Source organism: Pelobates fuscus, chromosome 8 (assembly GCF_036172605.1).
Source record: "Pelobates fuscus isolate aPelFus1 chromosome 8, aPelFus1.pri, whole genome shotgun sequence".
Classification (NCBI taxonomy): Eukaryota; Metazoa; Chordata; class Amphibia; order Anura; family Pelobatidae; genus Pelobates; species Pelobates fuscus.
The window spans coordinates 175,930,775-175,957,006 of NC_086324.1; the positions used below are offsets into that span (position 1 = coordinate 175,930,775).

Genomic DNA, 26,232 nt, shown 5'->3' on the forward strand with positions numbered 1-26,232 from the left:
TGTCCACATGTTGCCCAGTGTTCCCTAGTGTCCATGTCCCCATGTCACTTGGGGACACAGAGACACTTGGGGACACAGAGACACTTGGTACACTGGGAGACATGGGGACACAGACACTAGGGACACTAGGAGACATGAGGCACTGAGACACTTGGGACACAGACACCAGGGAAACTGGCTTGGAGACATAGGGACACTGAGACACTTGGGGACATGTCAGTGTCCCCATGTCTCAGTGTCTCCATTTGTGTCTGTTTTCCCATGTCAGCATGTCCTCAAGTGTCCCCATGTGTGTCTGTGTCCCCAAGTGTCTGTATCCCAATGTCACCCAGCATCCCCTAGAGTCTCAGTGTCCCCAAGTGTGTCTGTGTCCCCATGTCTCAGTGTCCCCATGTGGGTCTGTGTACCACGTCTCCAAGTATCCCCAAGTGTCTCAGCGTCCCCAGAGGTCTCCATGTGTCCCCATGTCTCCCAGTGTCCCCTAGTGTCTTAGTGTCCCCAGGTCTCCCAGTGTCCCCTAGTGTCTCAGTGTCCCCAGGTCTCCCAGTGTTCCCTAGTGTCTCAGTGTCCCCAGGTCTCCCAGTGTCCCCTAGTGTCTCAGTGTCCCCAGGTCTCCCAGTGTTCCCTAGTGTCTCAGTGTCCCCAGGTCTCCCAGTGTCCCCTAGTGTCTCAGTGTCCCCAGGTCTCCCAGTGTTCCCTAGTGTCTCAGTGTCCCCAGGTATCCCAGTGTCCCCTAGTGTCTCAGTGTCCCCAGGTCTCCCAGTGTCCCTTAGTGTCTCAGTGTCCCCAGGTCTCCCAGTGTCCCCTAGTGTCTCAGTGTCCCCAGGTCTCCCAGTGTTCCCTAGAGTCTCAGTGTCCCCAGGTCTCCCAGTATCCCCTAGTGTCTCAGTGTCCCCATGTCTCCCAGTGTTCCCTAGTGTCTCAGTGTCCCCAGGTCTCCCAGTATCCCCTAGTGTCTCAGTGTCCCCATGTCTCCCAGTGTTCCCTAGTGTCTCAGTGTCCCCAGGTCTCCCAGTATCCCCTAGTGTCTCAGTGTCTCCATGTCTCCCTGCTGCCTTGCCCCCCATCCTTCACATACCTGAGCTGTAGTCTGTCTCTGCAGGCTGTGGAGCTGCTGTCTGAACTCTCTGTGCTGTGTTGCTGCTCCCCCACGGATCAGTGAGTAGAGAGAGGCAGGGAGGGATATGCTGTAACTTCCTATCCCAGCCTCTCTCCACACACAGTGACCCCTACTGGCTGGTGATAGTATTGCAGAGTATTCTCTGTTTATGCTGAGAAACATACCAGTACTTGTATTGCCAGTATTACTGCAATATTGGCACCCTCCAGGCAGCCTCAAATAAATACCAGCCAGCTGGCAAACCTTTTTTTTTTAGATCAATTGGTATATTCCATGGGCCTGGGCCTGGAGTTGCAGCTCCATCAGTTCCTATGTTAATACCTGAGTAGCTGGGCTCACCCCTGAAATTTAGGGGCTGAGTGATTTTTAGCATGTTGTTGACTGGTACACAATGTAACAGCTTAAATTAATTAGAGAAATCCTAAAAACATCTGTCAGGATCTCTGCCCTCTTAGCCTGTGTTTAGAATCCCTGTGTTAATTGACAACTGTAACCTCAAAACTATTTTTTTACCTTCTTTATTTTTTTGGTGCAGTTATGATTTGACAAACATAGAAGAACTTAATGACGGATATGTGCTGGTCATATTACAATGGTTAGGCATTTGTCAAGGAGAGAGCACTATTTAAAAATAAATAAAATACATTAGAAAAAACTCAAAACTATTTTTTTTTTTGTAATTCTTTATTTTTCAAGTGACAGAATTGACAAGCACATGAGTGTTGTACAAAGGTAATGCATGGGCTTATGCAAAAGCCAACGTTCGAACATTTCAACAGTACGTCATTATACAGAAACGTTTGGAGAGAAAGGGTTGTTGTCTGGTGGTGCAACTTTAGTTTCTTTCTATGAATTTCTGTTCTGTCAAGTTTTTATACAATTAAACAAAACTAAACAAGTTTGGATGCAACTGTAGGTAGCATTGGTAAACTCAAAACTATTTTAATATTATAATGCATCATAATTCATCAACGGTCTGTTTTCAGACACTGTCTGACTCAAGGAGCACGTTATGGCTGAAGAAATCTGTCATATACTAAAGGTAGAGATATGTTTTTCTCATTTTTAACATATATTTAATTGATAAAATGATCTATTTCCTTTCAAATCGCGATGAAAGTATTATCACAGTAAAATATAGTTTTGAGGTAAAGTTGTCCTTTAAGGGGTTAATCCTGCACTCCTTGTTGGGTGGAGTTACACCATTATCAGACGCCCTAGTCTTACTGGGAGCTTTTCCCTTACCACCATCCTAAACTCATCACCCCGGGACTACGAGAGCGACTTCCATATGGGCGAATATTAATCAGTTCTGGACACAAATATTGGGATAACCCAGAGCAGCGGCCCACTAAACCTCTCTGAAAGACAACAAAGTTAAAAAGGTATCAAACCAGTTCTGCTGCTAATTCTTTCTTTCAGTCAGTATGCTGAGATGGGCCATTCTCACCAAATACGAGACATAGAGGGTGACCCTCTCACTCTGTCACCCAAAGGGTTAAAGTATCTCCAAAGCCAACGTTGGTCTCTGTGTACTCTGTGTACTCGGTTCACTGTAGAAAATACTGAATTCTGGGTGAGTCTGCAAGGGTTCGAGTGAATACCGAAGGCAGCCGCCTGAATTAAAGCTCTGTATTCTGACGACTTTATTATATTTTTTATCCTGCTGTAGCAGTGCTGTCTCTGCTGCATGTGTGCCTCTTCGACAATAATAAGAGCTTGTGGGTGGATCGTTAAGCGCTTTGTGATCGATGACTTGGCAGGAATACCTCCATCCAAAGTTATTTGCTAAATCCTCGTGGTGAAAGTTTTATTTGTGAAATCACTTGAAAGATGACTTGTTTTTGATAATTTATTAGAGGTTGTAAAAGACACGAGTTGATAGATGTTTAATAATGTTTCATTTGCTTTCTCGGTTGAGCTGACTCTGAATTTAGACTATTAGCAAACTTCGACTTCCTTTTTCCAGAAAACGTTTGGTTTAGATTTAATTTTTATGTCAAATCTTTGGCAGATTTTTGTTACAATGTATTACATTTGTCAGTTTTTTTCACTTTTTCCTTTTTTTTGCTCCTTTGCTGTCATTTTTGAAAAGGTCATTTTTTTGGCAATTCAATGGCTTTATTTTAGGCAGTCTTCTAAAATGTGAGTTTCTGTGAAAACTGGCAAAATTTACTACAAAGAAAACGTTCACTTTTTAAACCTATTTATATATAGACTAGGTGAGCGGAGGGATAGTATTAATATGGGTACTGAGCTGACTGTCGTGGTCTATCACATGTAATGCTTGCCCACCCTTCCAAAGAATTTCCGGCTTTTATAGTCTAAGGGTTGCCGAATTTACCGATTCTATTTGCGTAACTTGCCATACACAGTGTCAGCCCACTGCAAGTACTCTATATGAAAATGTCATGCCCACGTCACACCCTGTGCCATCTAGATCTCTATACAGGGCATATTCTGTGATCTAGTGGGTTCACAAACTATTTGTTTAAACTTCCAATCTCAGTTGGAAATAAAAGGTCAGGTTCAGCAGATTTGGAGATTTTGGGCATTTTCTATCCAGCTTGACATTTTTGGCTAAAAACTGCACGTCGGTTGGCCACAGGACTCTGCTTAGTAAATGGGTATCCGTGTGTAACAACACGCATCATCAAATATTTGTGCTTGTTGTAGTCTCACCATGTCCAGCCGCCCACCGATAAAGTATGTGAGTGGCATGCCCATTCTTGGACCATTTGCAGAAAACTGGGAGAATGTGAAGAAGTTTGAGGCCAGAGAAGACGACTTGGTGATTGCCACCTACCCAAAATCTGGTGAGACTGAACTTAATCTATACAAATTGAGACATTTTGATACACCTTGATTCATCTGCCAGTTACCAGCTGCTGGGTGCAGGCCTGTTAGAATAATAACAAAATTTGAAACCATGAAAGTATGTCTCCTAGAGGCATTGTGTATAAGATGATTAATATATTAGGGAAGGGGTGTAAGACGTGTCTCTGATGGCAGGAACCACCTGGATGAGTGAGCTTGTGGATCTGATCATTCATAAATTGGACACAGAGAAGACTAAGAGAGATGCCATATTCCAGCGGGTGGCCTTCCTGGAGTATGCAGTGCCCAACATGCTGACAGGTACTCCGTGCCCCTTGGCTATATATATACCCATGTACATGCCATAACTAGGACTATACAGGCGGTGATTACGGTGTTCCTCTTCTCTCCCAGGCACAGAGATCCTGGACAGAATAGAATCCCAGCGTGTGATAAAGACCCATCTCCCGGTGGAAGTTCTTCCAAAGCATTTCTGGGAAAAGAACTGCAAGGTGAGTAGATATACCTGTCTCGTTATCCTATAGTCTGTATCCCATGAATTGGGCTGTTTGACACAGATTGAAACTGTATCACAAGGACTGACTGTCTCTGGCCTGTGTCTCTCACCCCTTTGTTTGCTATAGAAAGTATTTAATCCTATATAATTCACACTGTATTATCCCACTGATTGAAATAGTACTGATCATAAACATGGGAACGCTACCATATATTGGAGTTATAATTATAAAACGGGACTTGACCACAAACCAGGGTCATCTCTATCACACTGACCACAAACCGGGTTAATCTCTATCACACTGACCACAAACCGGGTTAATCTCTATCACACTGACCACAAACAGCGTTAATCTCTATCACACTGACTTCAAACCGGGTTAATCTCTATCACACTGACCACAAACCGGGTTAATCTCTATCACACTGACCACAAACCGGGTTAATCTCTATCACACTGACCACAAACCGGGTTAATCTCTATCACACTGACCACAAACAGCGTTAATCTCTATCACACTGACTTCAAACCGGGTTAATCTCTATCACACTGACCACAAACCGGGTTAATCTCTATCACACTGAACATAGACCGGGTTAATCTATACCGCTGACCACAAACAGCGTTAATCTCTATCACACTGACCACAAACAGCATTAATCTCTATCAATCTGACCACAAACCAGGTTAATCTCTACCACACTGACCATAGACCGGGTTAATCTATACCGCTGACCACAAACAGCGTTACTCCGGCTGAGTATATACGTGAAGAATCTCCTGAAATCCAAGCATAGAAGTGATTATAGTGAATATAGCTCCCAATCCCCCAAACATGAGCCAAGACTTCATTAAGGGGTAAATGGAATGTGTTTAATGGCAGCCACAACTGGCCTTTAATGCAAGTCCCCATGCAAGGGGCCCTCCCCCCTAGACCTGAGAGTAAACCACAGTAGAAATAAATACACAATCACATTGGCTCTCAGGTCCGGGACAATCCGACATAAAACAGGATAATTCCTCCTCTGTACCTGGGAGATAAGTGAGTTAAGTACTGTATTAAACTCAATTATCTCCCGGTACAGAAAACATCTAGTTTAAAAAATGAACAAACTTTAAAACACACAAAATGCATAATTCGCATAAATGAACCCTCATAGTCTATACATCCCCGGATAGTCTGGATCTGAACATATCCGTAAAGCGCCCAGATCCCACGAACACAGCCGAATCACCACCGTGGTGAAGATCTAACCGACTGCTCTTCTGGCGCCTGCCCAAAATAGATCCACAGTTTCAGAGGTAGCGGTCAGTCAAGTTCGGGAGATATAAAAACAAATGAAAAGGCGAACGGTTCCTGTGGCTCATTGGTAGCGTTTGTTCGTGAGATCCATTCGAACAAACCTACCGAACAGCCCTCTCCTGGCTTGCCACGAACAGAAGCAGGCGTTCGCATAGTTATATCGGTGTTCATGCTGTCGAGTGCCCAATCTCGGAGTTCCAGAAACTCGATGACCAAGTCCCGCTGCCTTCTTTCGTGCGACAAGCTGGCCGTTTTCTCCACCACGTGGCGTTTGGTTATATGAATGGCGGCCACACAAAGAGAGCACTAAATTCTTGTGGTTTCTTTGAACTTAATGAGCCAGGGGGGTGGTCAGTGTTAGTTACTTTATAGTCTCGAATTGTAGAAGAATAAGGGAATCACAGATTAAAACATTCTTGAACTGAGGAGGCTAATTGCTTTCGGGAAGGCAAAATAGGGGTTTTGTCCCAGTCTCTATCACACTGACCACAAACTGGGTTAGTCTCTATCACACTGACGACAAACCAGGTTAATCTCTTTCAATCTGACCACAAACCAGGATAATCTTTATCACATTGACCACAAACAGGGTTAATCTCTACCACATTGACCACAAACCAGGTTAATCTATCACACTGACCACAAACCAGGTTAATATCTATCACACTGACCACAAACCGGGTTAATCTCTATCGCACTGACCACAGAATGCGATAATCTCTATTCTACTGATTGAACTGCCTCTAAACATAAGAATGGAACTATCTTTGGTATCATATACTACACAGACTCTGATTCCACTGATTGAACTGTCTCTTCCATCCTTGATTGTGCAGTCTTTCATCCCACTGCAAGATTTGCCCCTAAGGTATCTGTGGGTAGAGACCTTCCAGAAAACTTTTTCTTTTACTTAACAGGACCCACAAGGACCCACAAAAGATTCAGGAAGTTCATTTCTCACTCCCTCCACAAATACAAAAATACAGTTGACCTGTATCAAGATGAAAGAGTACATACAAATAAATATAAAAAGACACAATTTGCAGTCATTGTAGGCACCCCTGGAGACAGGTACTCGGTCAACCTATAAGTCGGACTAGTCTTCACAGACAATGCCATCTTTTACCCAATGGACTAAACGCTATGCTGTCCTACAGAAATATGTTTATGACATTTAATGACCTGTCTCAGACTGATCTGGGTATTGACATCAGTTTTATACTGATGGCCTCTGACACCTTCACAGATGATATACGTCGCTCGGAATGGCAAGGATGTGGCTGTATCATATTATCATTTTTATCGTATGGCCATTGTTCACCCTGAGCCTGGGACATGGGAAGAATTTCTGAACAGTTTCATGGAGGGAAAAGGTGCGTGCGTGAGCGTGTCAGAATGGATATGTCTTTATCTAAGAATAACATATCTACTAAGGAAGGTCTGTGTGTAAACAAATGAATAATTGTACTGTATATGAGTGTTTCTAGACTCAACACATGAAGAATAATTATATATAACTGTGAGTATGATTGTATATCAATGCGTAAGAATAATTAAATATTTATAATTAAAGAAAGAGGTGACTTTTTAATGAGTGTGCGCTGCGGTGGAATAATTTCCACATCACATCAGAATACGCACTCTCAGGGGCCTTCACACTTGAGGGCCCTAAAAATTCCATGCACTAGGGCCCTCGCTGTATTAAGTCTACAACTGAATGTATGTTGAGGAAGGTAAGTGTGTGAGTGTGAGCAGAAGTTGTACCAAGAACAGCTGGAGTGTCACATGATAATTAGTCACTGACCATTTCAAATAATCCCCAGAAATAAAAAATACAGGTCTGTCTGTGTGTTGCAGTTGCGTTTGGTTCCTGGTCTGCCCACGTGAAGGGCTGGTGGAATGCAAGAAAGCAGAAAAACATCCTATATCTGTTCTATGAAGACATGTTGGAGGTAAAAGAATGACGCACATTTTTTGGTTAGTCATTATTCGTCAATGTGTCCCTGTACATGCACATATCATAGGCTTTGGTCAGAATTGATGACATTCGTCAATGTCTCCCTATGTATTAGACATGTGCAATTCGATTTGGTCTGAATGTAAATTCAGATACATTTCGGAAATTCGGACCTTCGGATGCTTCCGAATGTCCTGTGGCGGAATCCACCTCGCCACTGGACATTGGAGGGGCCTGGCTGCCTGCCTCTTACCTGCTGACTATGGCCCCTGGAAAATTGGTACACTTAAAGATTTATATTTGGGCATATTGTACTGTATATTGCTGCTACTGGCCCTTTTAACAGCATCTATGGACACATTGGGACTTTTGGGACTACTGTCCCTTTAAGACTGTGAAGCATGTTCTAGTGTGCTGCCTGTAATATTGTATATGTATTCATGTGTTAAGTTTAGCCTGGGTGATATGCATGCAGCATTCATCTGATTGTTCGGTAGAATCACTCCATTCATTATATTGAGTGAAACTACCGAACAACCAGACCACCCAGGAATAAGTGTGCCTCCAATTACAGTTTGCAACAATGTTGCAAACGGGTAATTGGCAATCAGTGTAATGTAGTCTTTGTCCTCTGGGTGGCCGCCATTCGGGAAACAAACACGTGGCGGCGGCCATCTTAAACTACCGAACAGCGGTGTTTTGCCGTCGAGTGTCTGGAACTAAAATCGGACACTTGACTAGGCAAACACCGCTGAGACCTCCATACTTCCAGAAATTCGTATGGAAACTACCGAATGACCCGCCGTTCGGTAGAAAGAACCCCATAAACAAGGGAATTCATTCAAACCCTCTCCAGGCTCTATAACACAGGCAATTCGCCTGTTTTCATTCCCTTGTTTGTGACCGACCGCAGGGCCAAAATGCATGGAACTGTTTTCGGATACTTTACCCATGCGGTCGGTCAAATCTTTGGAACCCCATATCTCACGAACCATTCATCCGAATTACTTGAATTTTGGATATGTTGTCCCCCTGAATAAGGGCTATCCAGCGATGCTGGATTTAAAGGTGTACCCCCTGTTTTTGGGGTACATCCAGGAATTGGGGAAAAGTGTGTACTGTATAATTGGGTTAAGTGGTAATCTAAGGGGAGGAAATGTGTGGGAGGTACATCCATGTGATTGGTCAATATCATCCTCCCCCTGGGAGTGTCCTGTATGTACCTGTTTGTGAATAAAAGCCAGGCTGGATGAGCCAGTCCAGAGTTCCTGTTTTAACCTCAAAGTGATGTGTCGTCTCATTATTGGGGGAAGGATTTATTGTATGCTGTTCCAGTTGACTGCTAGGGGTACAAGCCTATTCGTATGGTTCCTATTCAATGGTCTACAGCATTCATACGCTTGGGAGAATTTAAAGGTTTCTTGGATTCGGTGATTATGGTGTCTGCCAGAGTGCTTGGAGTCCTCAGGAAGCACTAGGAGCATCCTTTAACGGAGGTACCAAGTCGGGGTGCCAGGCGATCCGTTACATGTCCGAATTGCCGAAGTTCCGCATTTCGGAAGTGCTGAACCAAACCAATTTGCCGAAGTGACGAATTTGGAGTGCTTTGGATTTCTGAAAAGTGGCAAAACAGGAGAGGGAGGGAAAATTAAGGGAATGATGACAGGAATCTAACCCTAACCTAACCTCAACCCTAACATAACCCTACCCCTAACCTAACCCCAACCCTAACTCTACCTCTAACCTAACCTAACCCCAAGCCTAACCCCAACCCTATGCATGCACATATCGTACGGTTTGGCCAGAATTGATGACATTCGTAATTGTGTTTCGTTGCATGCACATATCGTAGGATTTGGCCAGAATTTATGACATTTGTCAATGTGTCCCTGTGCATGCACAAATAGTAGAGTTTGGCCAGACTTGATGACATTCGTCAATGTATCCCTGTGTATGCACATTTCGTAGGATCTGGCCAGAAGTAATGGCATTCTATAGCTATATCTATGTGACTTGGAAAGGTGATACTATGGTATGATGATATCGCTCTTTCTTTCCTCCGAGTAGGACCCAAAGCGCGAAATCCAGAAAGTGGTTACATTTATGGGGAAGAAATTATCTGAAGATGAGCTGGAGAAGCTCCACCAGCTCACATCCTTCCAGGCCATGAAAAACAACCCAATGGCCAATTATTCCACAATTCCCAAATCAGTGATGGATCATTCCATCTCCCCTTTTATGCGGAAAGGTAAGTTCCTTCTCCTATATGGGGTACGCTGTATTTTATTACTGCTCAGAAATAACAACTCCCCTTTAACCTTTTGAAATAACCTTATTTAATAGTTGATGTAACAGGGGCCCACCCCTATGATGGAGGATGATGGGAGTTGCAATTCATGAACAACTAGAGAAGCACAGCTTGCATAACCTTTACTCACACTTAGTCCACCAACAAGTCTCATTTCAGCATTTCCTCACACGATCAACGTGGATTGATCCACGTTCCACCAAGCCACGTGAGGAGTGGTTAAATGATCCAGATGGAATAGGTTGTTGTCCAACAGTGGGACAGGTATGTGGCCACACGCAGGATATATTAATCTGTCTTTTTATTTCTGTCCTCAGGGATCTGCGGTGACTGGAAGAACCAATTCACAGTGTCCCAGAATGAGCAGTTTAATGAATATTACCGGAGAGAAATGGCTGACACGGACCTGACATTCCGCTTCCAGGACTGATCCACTAAATGCCACGTTCATGGGAGCCAGGCTTCAACGCTCGCTGTGGAGTAAAATCCAGTTTGGGTTCCAATTAATTAAAATGTGGTAAAATTCCTCCAATTTGGTCTATTCCTTATATAGGCCATAAATAGCAAAACATATGTGTGCAAGATTGGAGTAAATAAGATATAAAGTATAATAATAAAGTATATAGTTCCTTAAGTCAAGGGAGCCCTATGGATTGATAAGGGAGCTCTGTGGACTGGTAAGGGAGCTCTATGGATTGCTAATGGGGTTCTATGGATTGGTAACAGAGCTCTATGGAATGGTAAGGGAGCCCTATGGATTGCTAATGGGGCCCTATGGATTGCTAATGGAACCCAATGGATTGGTAAGGGAGCTCTGTGGACTGGTAAGGGAGCTCTATGGATTGCTTATGGGCCCTATGGATTGGTAAGGGAGCTCTATGGATTGCTAAGGGAGCCCTATGGATTGGTATAGGAAGCTCTATGCATTGGTAAGGGAACCCTATGGAATGATAAGGGAGCCTTATGGAATGGTAAGGGAGCCCTATGGATTCATAAGGGGGCTCTATAGATTAGTAGGGGAGCTCTATAGATTGGTAAGGGAGTTCTATCAATTGGTAAGGGGGCTCTATGGATTGGTAAGAGAGCTATATGGATTGGTAAGGGAGCTCTATGGATTGGTTAGGGAGTTCTATCAATTGGTAAGGGGGCTCTATGGATTGGTAAGGGGACGCAGTTAGGAGCACAGGGTCACACACAGAGTTAATAGACCTCATGTGGCAGAAATGTCTCTGCCACATGTTCATGGAGGGGCCTGCTGGCTAGCCTCCTGCCTCAAGACTATGGGCAATGTGAAAAGGCTCATAAAAGTCTCTGTGTTCGTGCCATTTCTCCATGCTGTTCGGGAAATGAACAGATGCACGAACTATGGTTAAGCCCTATCATCGCCTCATAACGATTCTAACAGCAGTGTTCTAATTGTTCGTCTGGGTGGCCGCCGTTTGTAGTGGCCATCTTGTTCCCACGAACGCAGGCAGCAGTGTTTTGGCGTCAAGCTCATGGAACTAAAATTGAGCACTGATACTCCCGAACACCACTGGACTTCCATCATCACCTGCGTTCGGTTCTATACAACTTAGAAGGGCACTGTTTGGTGGAATCGTTCACACGAACAAGGTGAACAAGCTACACATGTTAACTATGGATTCCGTTCAGTATTTTATGCCCTTTTATACTCCCAAAAGAGACCGACTGTTAATACTGATTTCATGGAAATGTATTGGGCATAGGACCATGTGTGCGGTCGATCAAATAATTGACTTCCATGGAAAAACTAAACCACTCAAACGATCTGGCTGTTTATTGGATATGTTGGTCACCCAGATCAGGGCTATCCGAGAATGTAACTTTTGTGGGGTTTCTATGCAGGCCCGGACTGGCCATCGGGCATACCGGGCAAATGCCTGGTGGGCCGCGATGGCCATGGGCTGAGGCCGGCAGGTGAGATCACAGGATCTCTCCTGCCGGTCCATGCAGGGCCAGCACTTTCCGAGAGCCGGCCCAGCTGTGTGCCTTCGTTGGCCGGTGGGGAGATCAAAGATCTCCCTCACCGGCCCATAGACAGACATGCTGCCGCTGGCTGGGGAGGGAGGGAGAGGAGGGCATGGTGGAGCTCTGCCTTGCATCTCCGCCGGGTTCCTCTTGCTAGGTCAGATCTCGCGAGAGTGAACTCACTACTAGGACCACCAGGGACTGCAGCATGGCCCCCCTCCTTGGCTAAAGGTAAGAAGGAAGGGGGGATATAAAGTTTAGTTTTTTTTAATTAAAAAAATAATAATACATATTTATTATATTTACATCTTGCCCCCACGCAATTTCTCCAGACATACACACACACACTCACACTAACACACAGCACCCTCAAATACACACACCGCACACTTACACACTCAGACACACAGCACCCTCAGACACCGACAGTGCATACGCACACTAACAGCACCCTCACACACACACACATCACACTCAGAGCACCCTCAGGAACATACACAGCACACTCACACAGCACCTTCAGACACACACAACACCCTCACACACACACACACACAGCAAACTCACACTTAAAGCACCCTCAAGCACATACTACACATACTACATTCTCTAAACACACACTCTCTACAACCCCTACACACACTACATAACCTACACAAACTACATCACCTACACACACACACACTCACTACATCCCCTATACATACTACATCACCTATACACACACACACTCACTACATCCCCTATACATACTACATCACCTACACACACACACATTCACTACATTCCCTATACACACTATGTCACCTACACACACACACACACACACTACAGCCCGTATGCACACACTCGCTACATCTCCCTATACACACTATGCCCCTATACACACACATTCTACAGCCCCTAGCCAGACATATTACACCACAAGCACTAGGAAGCGTGATTGGCGGAGGTAACCAGTCGGGGTGCCAGGCGGTCCGCCACACCTCCCTTTCTAGTTTCTCTAGAAGCAGAGATTAGATATAAGGGGGACATTATTTTTTAGTTTCGGTGAGGCTAGTGAGAAATGGCCGGCCGCCATATTAATTAAACTTCATACTGCCAGAGGAGGTTTTAATGATCTACCGTCTATGCTGTTAATATTCAGACTTTAGTGAATAAAGAATAATTTATATAATTTTATCACATTTCACATACTGAGTGTTTTCTTCCTTTCCTATGTTTTACCCACTCACCAACCTACTTACCCACTCACCCTCACCTCCTGGACCCCCCCCCCCCCTCTCTCCGTGGGGAACTCTGCTCCTTATCACTTGGCTCAGTAATTAAGAGCTGGAATCTCACCATCGTAGTGCTGCAGGGTTGCAGAGTCTGTCCTGTTTTCGGACAGGATTTATACAAAATATCTTAGTCCAGGCTCAACTGGTATGGTTTAATTTAGTGTGGCAAACAGGGGGCTCCATCACCAGGTCCATAACAGTCATATAACATAGATAATTCCCAAGCACACCAACTTCCTATTACCCTCCATCATCCCAGGTCTAAACCGAGAGACATTTAAGGTGATCTACGTAATCCAAGTTTATCCAAGTAGCTCAATTGAACATACAATGTGTGTGTATGAAAGCACAGGCTATATACATCACAATTAGCAATAATATTATTCAATGAGAGACATAAGTGTTCACAAACTAAATACAGTAGTCTCAAAAGGTCAGACTTTACATTATATACATAAAGATGACAGTCGGTGTATCATATATGTCAAGAGAATATAAATATAGCTAAACAAATTCAATTGGAAAAAGGCTGTAGTTCACATCCCTTAATGCCAAACAACATATTACTATATACAAAAAGATGCACACCTTAGTAAGTAACTCAAGTCTCTTTATTATATAAACAAGGTTAATCAAACAAAAATATAAAAAAATAAACACTGTTGCAAGACTATAACAGCCAGTAACAGAGGCTATAAAACATGCACTAAATCAAAAAGGCATATAAGCTCACTTGCATATTACCTCAAAGAGCTGGACCTCAAAGTATTTCGGCAGTTGAGGGGATTATTCTCTGGGTTTAGCTGAACCATAGAAGTGAATGATACCTTCGTGAGTTTACTTGTATTTCGTCAGTTTAGGTGATTATTTTCCGGGTTTCGTAAAACCATAGAACTGAATGATAGCTTCGTGAGTTTACTTGTATTTTGGCAGTTTATTGCATTTCCTTAATTAAGATGTGGCTTTATACCATTAGCTATATATGCGTATGTGTGAATTGAGGATCATTCGTGGGGAATTAATTACATTTATTTTTAGTCACATATTGTTCACTATTATTGTTTTATTGTAAACAGTTTGTAAATGTACAACTGTTAACTGAGCAATGCTGAGAATGATGATGTCATGCTCAGTCTCATTTGGTAATCACCCTGATGGCCATCAGTTTGAAGGAGGGCTATTTAAAACACCAATGGAGCATGGGTAAGTGTGGTGATCCCTTGAGAAAGGCACTAGCAGCTGTGCCGAAAAGTTGGGGTTTTGTTCTGTACGTGTCCAGTCCTTTGAGGTAATATTCAAGTGAGCTTATATGCCTGTTTGATTTAGTGCATGTTTTATAGCCTCTGTTACTGTTAATGTTATAGTCTTGCAATTTTGTATGTAAGAAAATATAAATACAAATACATAAAAAGAAAACCAAGTCTATATGGGGCCCCATATATACACAAAAACATATGCAAGAAAAATAAAAAAAAACATAAGGAGATAAATAAATAAGCTAAACATTTATGAATACAAAAAAAATAGAATAAATAAATAGAATGATGAAAAATAAGAGTATATAATAGGAATGTGTCTACAGATCCGTGGAGTCAGGGTGAATCAAATGCACCCAGAGTTTACAGGTGTGGTGACGCAACCTTAATAAAAGAAAATAAAAAAAGACAAAAGTAAAGCAACAATTAAAAAGCATTTGTATTGTGTCATTAGTCCACTGGAGCCATGGCAGATAAATTATCCGCCCATAGTCCGTAGGAGTAGGGACACCAAATAAGATAAAAAATAGACATATAGAGCACTGATGTAAAAAGGGAATATGGAATCCTAAATTTGGTAGATAAAACACAAACGCCTCTCGTAGATCCATACAACCTAAGATATTCGCACACTGTGATTTTAAAATAATTCATCAATTAAAAACAAAACCAGAAGAGACGTGGGTCAGATACATATAGCTCCATTTATCTATCTAAAAAAGGTGAAGTCTTTCTCTTCATTCATCCCATTGGGATACAAGGTATTCAGTTTATATATCCAAAACATCTCTCTGCATTTAAGAATGTGCACTCTATCCCCTCCCCTGAGGGTATTTTCACAGGTTCTATTCCGGGGTATTGTAGTTGTGATATCTGATGTTGCATTTCTTTAAAATGTCTGGCAACAGAATATGTAATAAGTTAATTTCTAATAGCACTCTTGTGCTCCCCTATCCGCACAGTCAGATGTCTGGTGGTCTGACCAACATATTCTTTGCCACAAGGGCATTTATTCAGGTAGATCACATGATCAGTCTTACAATTTATGTTGGATGGCAACTCAATTTTGTAGCCCAAGTTCGGATGTGAGAAATGATTTGTCTTGATAACATTATTACAGTTCACACATCTTACACATTTATACATCCCATTTGGGGGTGCCAGCCAAGTCCCAACCCTTTCTTCATTGTTAGCCCTGCCATGTATCAAATCATTCCTGAGACTTTTAGATTTGTTGTAAGTCATTATATGACTCCTGTAAATTGGCATCCTCACCCTGTAAGTGCCAGTATTTTCTAATTATCTGGGTCACTTGTTTAGATTTTGCTGAAAATATGTGAAGAAAACGTATGTGTTTGGATTGTTGTCAATTCCCCTGTGTTGGTACAGAAACCACTTTCCCTCTGCATTATGTAAAATGCGCTGGGGATATCCCCTGGCCTCAAACTTTCCCACCATTCCATCCACCCGTCTATTGAAGGTGTACACAAGTGGGGGGGGGGGGGGGGGGCGGGGGGGAGTATAATAGATTTAGTCCAAGACAGTTTGTCCTAATTGCATTGCTAGGTGTCTCCCCTCCCTGGGATGGACCAGCTCCAGACTCGAACACTGAGCAAGGCTGGGCGTGTAAGATAAGGATGTTAGTACATAATCCATGGCTGTAATCATTAACTTGCAGACAGGAGGAGAGGGTTCATTAATAAAGTGAGAACTACCAAAGTAAATTTCCGATTCAAAGCCAACAGGTCTCGACTGAAAACAGAAATGACTTGGAGAATATTGGAAATTTTCATTTTAGTGAATACAGTAATATCAGCATGTCCTTCTTATAAACTCACTGCACCATATAGTAATATCGAGCATGTCCTTATTATAACTCACTGCACCGTATAGTAATATCAAGCATGTCCTTATTATAAACTAATTGCACCGTATAGTAATATCGAGCATGTCTTTATTATAAACTCACTGTACCATATAGTAATATCGAGCATGTCCTTATTATAACTCACTGTACCATATAGTAATATCAGCATGTCCTTATTATTACTAATTCTGCGCTCTCTTATTCTTCTAAATTATAATAAGGACATGCTTGATATTACTATACGGTGCAATTAGTTTATTATAAGGACATGCTCAATATTACTATACGGTGCAGTGAGTTTATAATAAGGACATGCTCGATATTACTATATGGTGCAGTGAGTTTATAATAAGGACATGCTCAATATTACTATACGGTGCAGTGCAATTAGTTTATAATAAGGACATGCTCGATATTACTATATGGTGCAGTGAGTTTATAATAAGGACATGCTCAATATTACTATACGGTGCAGTGCAATTAGTTTATAATAAGGACATGCTCAATATTACTATACGGTGCAGTGAGTTTATAATAAGGACATGCTCGATATTACTATATGGTGCAGTGAGTTTATAATAAGGACATGCTCAATATTACTATACGGTGCAGTGCAATTAGTTTATAATAAGGACATGCTCGATATTACTATATGGTGCAGTGAGTTTATAATAAGGACATGCTCAATATTACTATACGGTGCAGTGCAATTAGTTTATAATAAGGACATGCTCGATATTACTATATGGTGCAGTGAGTTTATAATAAGGACATGCTCGATATTACTATATGGTGCAGTGAGTTTATAATAAGGACATGCTCGATATTACTATACAGTGCAGTGAGTTTATTATATGGACATGCTTGATATTACTATACGGTGCAATTAGTTTATTATAAGGACATGCTTGATATTACTATATGGTGCAGTGAGTTTATTATAAGGACATGCTGATATTACTATACGGTGCAGTGAGTTTATAATAAGGACATGCTGATATTACTATACGGTGCAGTGAGTTTATAATAAGGACATGCTCAATACTACTATACGGTGCAGTGCAATTAGTTTATAATAAGGACATGCTTGATATTACTATACAGTGCAGTGAGTTTATTATATGGACATGCTCGATATTACTATACAGTGCAGTGAGTTTATTATATGGACATGCTCGATATTACTATACGGTGCAATTAGTTTATTATAAGGACATGCTTGATATTACTATATGGTGCAGTGAGTTTATAATAAGGACATGATCGATATTACTTTACGGTGCAGAGAGTTTATTATAAGGACATGCTCAATATTACTATATGGTGCAGTGAGTTTATAATAAGGACATGCTCGATATTACTATACAGTGCAGTGAGGTTATAATAAGAACATGATCGATATTACTATACGGTGCAGTGAGTTTATTATATGGACATGCTCGATATTACTATACAGTGCAGTGAGTTTATTATATAGACATGCTCGATATTACTATATGGTGCAGTGAGTTTATAATAAGGACATGCTCGATATTACTATATGGTGCAGTGAGTTTATAATAAGGACATGCTGATATTACTATACGGTACAGTGAGTTTATAATAAGGACATGCTCGATATTACTATACGGTGCAGTGAGGTTATAATAAGAACATGATCGATATTACTATACGGTGCCGTGAGTTTATAATAAGGACATGTTCAATATTACTATACAGTGCAGTGAGTTTATAATTAGTGATGTACCGAACGGTTCGCTGGCGAATAGTTCCTTGCGAACATAGCGTGTTCGCGTTCACCACGGCGGGCGAACAGATGCGTGGTTCGATCCGCCCCCTATTTGTCATCATTGAGTAAACTTTGACCCTGTGCCTCACAGTCAGCAGACACATTTCAGCCAATCAGCAGCAGACCCTCCCTCCCAGACCCTCCCACCTCCTGTACAGCATCCATTTTAGATTAATTCTGAAGCTGCATTCTTAGTGAGAGGAGGGAAAGTGTAGCTGCTGCTGATTTGATAGGGAAATCGATAGCTAGGCTAGGGTATTCAGTGTCCACTACAATCCTGAAGGACTCATCTGATCTCTGCTGTAAGGACAGCACCACAAAAAGCCCTTTTTAGGGCTAGAACATCAGTCTGCTCTACTCTTCCAACTTCTGCCAGTGCACAGTGCCACTCATATCTGGTGTCACAATAGCGTGCATTTAAAAACAAAAAACTTTTTTCACTGTAATAGATTGAATAGCAGTTAGTTGTCTGCAAGCGTCTGTGTGTCAGGCCTACAGCGTGTACTCTGCCAACCTCTGCCAGTGCACAGTGTACATATATATAGGTGGTTATAGTGGACTATTTAAGTGTTCTTGCATAGCAAGACCACTTAATATTATTATATATATTTTCTTTAGTATTTTCACTGTCCATATCCACACATTTATATTTTTTTAATTTTTTTTGTGGTAGCACTCCTATTTTCCATTTTCTGTTACATATATATATTTTTTTCATTTTTTGTGTTTACATTGTTTTATGCTATAATCATTAAAAGTTACGTTTTAGCATTACAACTAGGATGGGGTCTCCTCGATAGGTTTATCCTATATAAGGGTGTGGAGTCACTCCATTACCCTTTGGATTTTCCTTTTCTCCCTCTTTTTCAGCATCCAACCTTGTGCAAATGGGGTCTTTCATGCTGTCGTGCTTGTTGAGGGACCCTCGTATAAAAATGCTGAAGAAGAACCACCTGTACTGGGTGTCCACGCTACTAGACCCCCGGTAAAGCAGAAAGTGGCTGAAATGTTACCAAATTACAACAAGTCGGAAAGGATGCAGCATTTGCAAAATAAATTAAAAAGTATGCTTTACACAGCGTATAAGGGTGATGTCACAGCACAACGGGAATCTAACAGGGGGAGAGGTGAAAGTAATCCTTCTCCTCCCACGACCACGCCGGCAAGGACAGGACGCTTTAAAGACGTGTTGTTGATGGAGGACATGCAGAGCTTTTTAAGTCCTATGCATCGCCACAGCCCTTCGGGATCCACCCTCAGAGAACGACTCGACCGACAGGTAGCAGACTACCTCGCCTTAACTGCAGATATCGACACTCTGAGGAGCGATGAACCCCTTGACTACTGGGTGTGCAGGCTTGACCTGTGGCCTGAGCTATCCCAATTTGCGATAGAACTTCTGGCCTGCCCCACTTCAAGTGTCCTGTCAGAAAGGACCTTCAGTGCAGCGGGAGGTATTGTCACTGAGAAGAGAAGTCGCCTAGGTCAAAAAAGTCTAGATTACCTCACCTTTATTAAGATGAATGAGGGATGGATCCCGAAGGGATTGACAGTGGGCGATACATTCCACTAAAAAAGGCCTGATGAGATGAGCTGCCTTGGGCTAAAAATGGTCCACACGCTGCTGTATTTTAGCTCTGAATGGCGGTCGACTTGCGTGACTTATCCGCCACCAACTAGGGTTCAAGCCGCAATGTTTTAGGGCACTTTCTGCCTGGGAAACAAACATCAATTTTTCTGGCCGCTGCTACAGCAGCGGCTGCAACAATACCTAATTTTTCAGGCATGTGTACATGCCTAATTTTTCGGGCCTCTGGTGCTGCACTGTGGCTTCAAAAACCAAACCAAAAAAAAGGCACATAACAGGGATTAAACTGGTAGGAATAGTACTACTTAACACACCACTCCTATCTGGTGGCACATTAGATTGCATGCACAGTGCCCCAAATTTGAAGGAGGATGTAGCGGAGTAGTAGTATTATCCACGGTATCTCCGCTGGTAGACAGGATGAAGCAGGCAAAATGTAGGTAAAATGCAGGTAGCGTAGTTACAATCCTTTTCTCCCAAGAACTAGACGACACATAGCTTAGAGGTTTAAACACACTGGCCTCTCACCCGGCTGACTCACACTCTTTATTATCACAGCTTCCTTTAGGCACACACCTCCGCAGGGGGGTCTGCATTCCACACCATACACTTCCCTTAGTCCCAGGCAGGAGGGGGTTGGGTTACAGATAGCCATCTCCCGCCTTAGGAGATACCAAGCAGTACACAGGAATACACTTTACATCATATTACATTCATGGGGGGGTTACACTTTAAGTGGCTGGTTTGGCCACAGATAGGAATAGCAATGCAGTAATAGCAAGAGATATACAAGGACATTCTGTAAGTGGCTAGGTTTGCCACAATGCTCCCCCAGAACCAAGCCGGCATACATCTGATCCCAACGGATCGGCTTGGGATTGTCCGGAGGAGTACTCACAGATCACTGTTCAAGGTCTGTTTGTCTGGATAACCTATCATCATTGCCATTTTGCTTCCCAGGGCGATAGTGAATTGTAAAGTCAAAAGGCTGTAGCACCAAACTCCAGCGCAACACCAACGGATGGTGATCTGTGAGTAAGGTAAACGGTTGTCCATACAAGTAAGGTTGCAACTTTTTGAGGGCCCACACCACCGCCAGGCACTCCTTTTCAATGGCAGTGTATCTACTTCCCTGGGCAAAAGTTTCCGGCTTAGATAAGCCCTGGGTTGCTCGCCGCCATCTGCTCTGACTTGGCTCAGTACTGCTCCTAATCCAAACATAGAAGCGTCTGTATGGACGAGAAAGCGTTTAGTTGGATCAGGAGCAGAAAGTACAGGTGATTTAATGAGCGCCGTCTTGAGCTGTTGGAAGGCCTGTTCACACTCTGGGGCCCATACTACTATCTTGGGGAGGTTTTTACATGTTAGATCCGTGAGAGGTTTAGCCAGGGTGCTGTAATTAGCTACGAATTTCCTGTAGTACCCTGCAGTACCCAGGAATGCGAGGACCTGGGTTTTAGTGCGGGGGGTTGGCCACTTGGCGACTGCCTCTATTTTAGCGGGTTCTGGTTTCTGTAGCCCGCTCCTGACTCTGTGCCCTAAGTATTGAACTTCTGCCATTCCTATATGGCACTTACTGGGCTTTAGGGTCAGTCCGGCCTCCATAATCCGGTCTAGTACGGCTCCTATGCGGGTCAGGTGTTCGGGCCAGGAGCAGCTAAAAATGGCTATATCATCCAAGTAGGCGCAGGCATACTCCTGAAACCCATCCAGTAGCCGATCTACCATCCTCTGAAAGTTAGCCAGGGCATTCTTCATCCCGAATGGCATGACCTTAAACTGATACAGGCCAAACGGGGTGACAAATGCCGACTTGGGGATGGCGTCCTCGGCTAATGGAATTTGCCAGTACCCCTTGCACAGATCTATTGTGGTGAGGTATTGGCCTCTGGCCATTTTGTCTAGGAGCTCGTCTATACGGGGCATAGGGTAGGCGTCTGAGGTTGTTTTATCGTTTAGCCTCCGGTAGTCCACACAGAAACGGGCCGTGCCGTCCCGTTTCGGTACTAGTACTACCGGGGAGGCCCAGGGGCTGTCAGAGTGTTCTATCACCCCTAACTGCAGCATTTCCTCAATTTCTTTCAGCATATTTTCTTTAACTGCTTCGGGTATGCGATAGGCGGTTTGGCGAAGTGGGGTCTGGTCTAGGGTTTCTACTTTGTGAGTGGTTAACAGAGTGTACCCAGGTAGGTTGGGAAATGTGGCCCCCTTGTCCTGGATTAGGGGGGGTCTAACCATTCTCCTAACTGTACTTCTCCCAGGTCTCTCCCAGGTCTCCGCTCTGGCCCTTCTCCCAGGTCTCCGCTCTGGCCCTCTTGGTCTAGGAGATCTGGGAGTGGCAAATTATCATAATCTTCAGTGGCAGGTGCACAGATCGTGGTATGGCTTGAGCATGTTCACATGGAGCATGCGCTTGCTTCCCGTGCCTGTGACCTGACCGATCACAAAGGTGGTATCACAAACCTGCTCTACCACCTTGTGTGGGCCCTGCCAGGAAGCCTGCAGCTTGTCCTTGTGGACGGTGTCAATCCATATCTGCCAAGTGACCCTATGTAGGGGGGAACAGTCCCTATTCTGCTCTGTGTCAGTGTGTATCAGGGTCTCTGAGGACAGGTGTCAATCCATATCTGCCAAGTGACCCTATGTAGGGGGAACAGTCCCTATTCTGCTCTGTGTCAGTGAGTATCAGGGTCTCTGAGGACAGGTGTCAATCCATACCTGCCAAGTGACTCTATGCAGAAGGAACAGTCCCTATTCTGCTCTGTGTCAGTGTGTATCAGGGTCTTTGAGGACAGGTGTCAATCCATATCTGCCAAGTGACCCTATGTAGGGGGAACAGTCCCTATTCTGCTTTGTGTAAGTGTGTATCAGGGTCTCTGAGGACGTGTCAATCCATATCTGCCAAGGGACCCTATGTAGGGGGAACAGTCCCTATTCTGCTCTGTGTCAGTGTGTATCAGGGTCTATGAGGACAGGTGTCAATCCATACCTGCCAAGTGACCCTATGTAGGGGGAACAGTCCCTATTCTGCTCTGTGTCAGTGTGCATCAGGGATCATTAGGATAGGTGTCAATCCATATCTGCCAAGTGACCCTATGTAGGGGGAACAGTCCCTATTCTGCTCTTTGTTAGTGTGTATCAGGGATCATTAGGATAGGTGTCAATCCATATCTGCCAAGTGACCCTATGTAGGGGGAACAGTCCCTATTCTGCTCTGTGTCAGTGTGTATCAGGGATCCTTAGGATAGGTGTCAATCCATATCTGCCAAGTGACCCTATGTAGGGGGAACAGTCCCTATTCTGCTCTGTGTCAGTGTGTATCAGGGTCTCTGAGGACAGGTGTCAATCCATATCTGCCAAGTGACCCTATGTAGGGGGAACAGTCACTATTCTGCTCTGTGTCAGTGTGTATCAGGGTCTCTTAGGACAGGTGTCAATCCATATGTCAAGGTGTCAATATGTCATATGTCAGGTGTCAATCCATATCCATTGTGATTCAGGAATGTTAGGTGATTTATGCCCTTTATGGATTAAAACAAGACTCAACTATGTAATTTTCCATGGGAGTTTTGCCATGGATCCCCCTCCGGCATGCCACAGTCCAGGTGTTAGTCCCCTTGAAACAACTTTTCCATCACTATTGTGGCCAGAAAGAGTCCCTGTGGGTTTTAAAATTCGCCTGCCTATTGAAGTCTGTAACGGATCACCTGGCACCCCGACTGGGTACCTCCGTTAATGGATGCTCCTTGCGCTTCCAGAGGACTCCAAGCACTCCACCAGACACCATAAGCACCGCAGGCTGCAGCTATCTCCCTTCAGAACGAAGCAGGAACAAGCTCTTACAAGAGCTCAGTGATTATAGCAAGGGAATATGCCTAGCATAGCAATCCCTTGTAGCAGATTCCCCCAATAAGAGACAGGACTCAAGTTGAGGGTAAAAATAGAACTCTCTGGCTGCTAGCTTGCAGCCCTTTTTATTAGGTGCTCCCATGAAGGGGAGGGACACACACAGTAAGGTACATTAACCAATCACACAATAGTTACATCCCACACATAGCCCTCCCCTCTACCTGTAAACTAATTATCTGTACACACAGGAAAATACAATTATCATAGGTAGGGAAAATACAGTTTTTACACAACATTCATAACTCCCAAAATATACATCACATTCGCATAAAAATACATATTCACAATCAATCCATTCAGGGGAACAACATACTCAAAAATCATACGAATTGGACCAGGGGTTCAAAAGTTAGTTCAAATGTGCATTTGACCTTCTGGAAGCATGGTTTTACAGGGCCCTCTATCCTGGAGACAATGGGGGGAAGTAATCCAATTATCCAGGACTAGAGGCAGACTCCATTAACCACATGGTTGCAAAACGACATAAAACACTTTAAAATACATAAAGTCACATTTTACACATAACACACATACATTTCACATATCCCCAGATAGCTCAGGTCTGAGTGCACATTATTAGGTGAATGGCACTCAGACCAACCGAATACAGTTTAATCGCCATGGAGCCAAAGTCTTTAATCACACGAATAGGCTCCATGGCATAGCTATCTGGGTTACCACAGCTCACACAGGGCAAGTACCAAATGACCCCACTGTATTTAAAGGGCCAGAATGAGTGACATACACTCTGGTATGGCCGAATACTGTTTTTAAAGGGCCCAATCTCCCAGGGCCATAGTCCAAAGGCAGCAGGCGGGCAGCCAGGCTTCTCCAATGCAATGTGGCGAGATTGCTCTCGTCACATCTCTCCCCTTTTCCAAACAGACTAACAGGGTATCTGACCTCCTGCCGGTCAGTGCCCTTGTTAGTCCAGCAGCCCACCCACAAAACAGAAAGAGCAATACAGCCCACCCACAATAACTGGTTACTACACCTGGGTAGAGGAGAAATTTGTCCATGTCCAGGTGCCTCACCATGGCTGTGTGGGGGACTGGTACGCTGCCTTGGTGGGTTGCTGAGTGGGCAGAGACCAGCGGTACTCTGCCCTGATGCCAGCACTACCACGGGAGTAGTCTGGTTGAAGCCTGGTTGCTGGAGACCGACTGTCTCCCCTTTAGCTGCACTGCTCTGCTGCTGGAGACCGACTGTCTCCCCTTTGGCTAAACAGCCCTGTCGTGGGGGGGCAGGACCGACCATCCCTACCCCCTGTGTGGTAAGTGCAGAGACCACGGTCCCATCTGCACCGGTGGGGGGCTTACAGTCTCCCCCTGGTACATTAAGCTGCCGCTGGGGAGAGGGGGTAACAGGCTCCTCTCCCAATAGAACACTCTGCCGCTGGGGAAAGGAGACTGGGCTCTCTATTCCCTGCACATTACGGATCCGCCGCTGGGGAGAGGTGGTAGCAAGCTCCTCTCCCATACATACTTTCCGCCTTTGTGGAGGGAGACCGACTGTCTCTCCTCCCAATACAGTGCCCTGTTGCTGGGGAAAGGAGACTGGGCTCCCTATTCCCTGCACATCAATGATCCGCTGCTGGGGAGAGGTGGTAGCAAGCTCCTCTCCCATACATACTTTCCGCCTTTGTGGAGGGAGACCGACTGTCTCTCCTCCCAATACAGTGTCCTGCTGCAGGGGGGGGGAGGTCGATGCTCTCCACTTTCTGTAACTCCAGCTCTAGTTGGGGATCTGGGCTGGTTGCCCAGCATCCCTGTAGGGCCGGTGGAGAGATCTCGGTCCCATCTCCACCTGCCTGCAGGGGATCCTCCCAGGACCAGTCTATGAGGTCCTCTACCTCGGGTACCTCTGGTTGCTGTTGGGGAGGGAGACCGGTTGTCTCTTCCTCCAATAACCCATTCTGCCGCTGGGGAGTGAGACCGACTGTCTCCCCTCCCTGTAAAACATACTGCCGCTGGGGATCTGGGCCGGGTGCCCAGCATCCCTGTAGGGCCGGTAGAGAGACCTCGGTCCCATCTCCACCGGCCACCTCGGTTTCTTCTTCGTCCCACTCTACCTGTGGCTGGAGTTTCTCCCAACGTGCCCACTGGCCTTCCCTCAACGCCCTGTGTTGTAGGTTCCGGGTCACCATGTCCCACACGAACCGCGCGTATTTCTCCTCTGGATTGGGTCCGTAAAACTTCAGGTGCAACCCTACCATCGTGCCATACTCTAGTACGGAGTAGCTATACGCCATGCTTGCTGTAGCCACTGCTGGTTCCATTATGTTGCTGAAGATAGGGACGCTGCACAACTCCACACGTTACCCGTGTCTCTGAGCTGCTTCTCCTCGCACTAGGACGCCATCCCACCGCTGCCACCAATGTAACGGATCACCTGGCACCCCGACTGGGTACCTCCGTTAATGGATGCTCCTAGCACTTCCAGAGGACTCCAAGCACTCCACCAGACACCATAAGCACCGCAGGCTGCAGCTATCTCCCTTCAGAACGAAGCAGGAACAAGCTCTTACAAGAG

At 44.4% G+C, this 26,232-nt stretch overlaps 1 protein-coding gene and 1 long non-coding RNA gene across 2 annotated transcripts in view; one reads left to right on the plus strand and one right to left on the minus strand.

The window, feature by feature from the left end:
* Nucleotides 1-5,159, minus strand: part of LOC134572088 (uncharacterized) — a 129,357-nt gene extending 124,198 nt beyond the window's left edge. The window contains exon 1 of the long non-coding RNA XR_010085230.1: nucleotides 5,138-5,159. This is a non-coding gene — a long non-coding RNA (uncharacterized LOC134572088). The remainder of the gene's footprint in view (nucleotides 1-5,137) is intronic.
* On the plus strand, nucleotides 2,330-10,628 carry LOC134572085 (sulfotransferase 1 family member D1-like). The gene is made up of 8 exons (XM_063430897.1): nucleotides 2,330-2,505; nucleotides 3,797-3,936; nucleotides 4,133-4,258; nucleotides 4,352-4,449; nucleotides 7,004-7,130; nucleotides 7,615-7,709; nucleotides 9,782-9,962; nucleotides 10,340-10,628. Exons 2-8 carry the CDS (start codon nucleotides 3,804-3,806, stop codon nucleotides 10,450-10,452), a joined length of 873 nt encoding a protein of 290 aa, XP_063286967.1. The 5' UTR covers nucleotides 2,330-2,505; nucleotides 3,797-3,803; the 3' UTR covers nucleotides 10,453-10,628.
* Nucleotides 10,629-26,232: the final 15,604 nt, after the last annotated feature.

Excerpts from the sequence above, each read along its gene's own strand:
- LOC134572085 (XM_063430897.1), top strand. The coding sequence starts at position 3,804 with ATGTCCAGCCGCCCACCGATAAAGTATGTGAGTGGCATGCCCATTCTT. Across the intron at positions 3,937-4,132 it reads TGCCACCTACCCAAAATCTG|GAACCACCTGGATGAGTGAG; the intron begins GTGAGACTGAAC and ends CTCTGATGGCAG. Across the intron at positions 4,259-4,351 it reads AGTGCCCAACATGCTGACAG|GCACAGAGATCCTGGACAGA; the intron begins GTACTCCGTGCC and ends CTTCTCTCCCAG.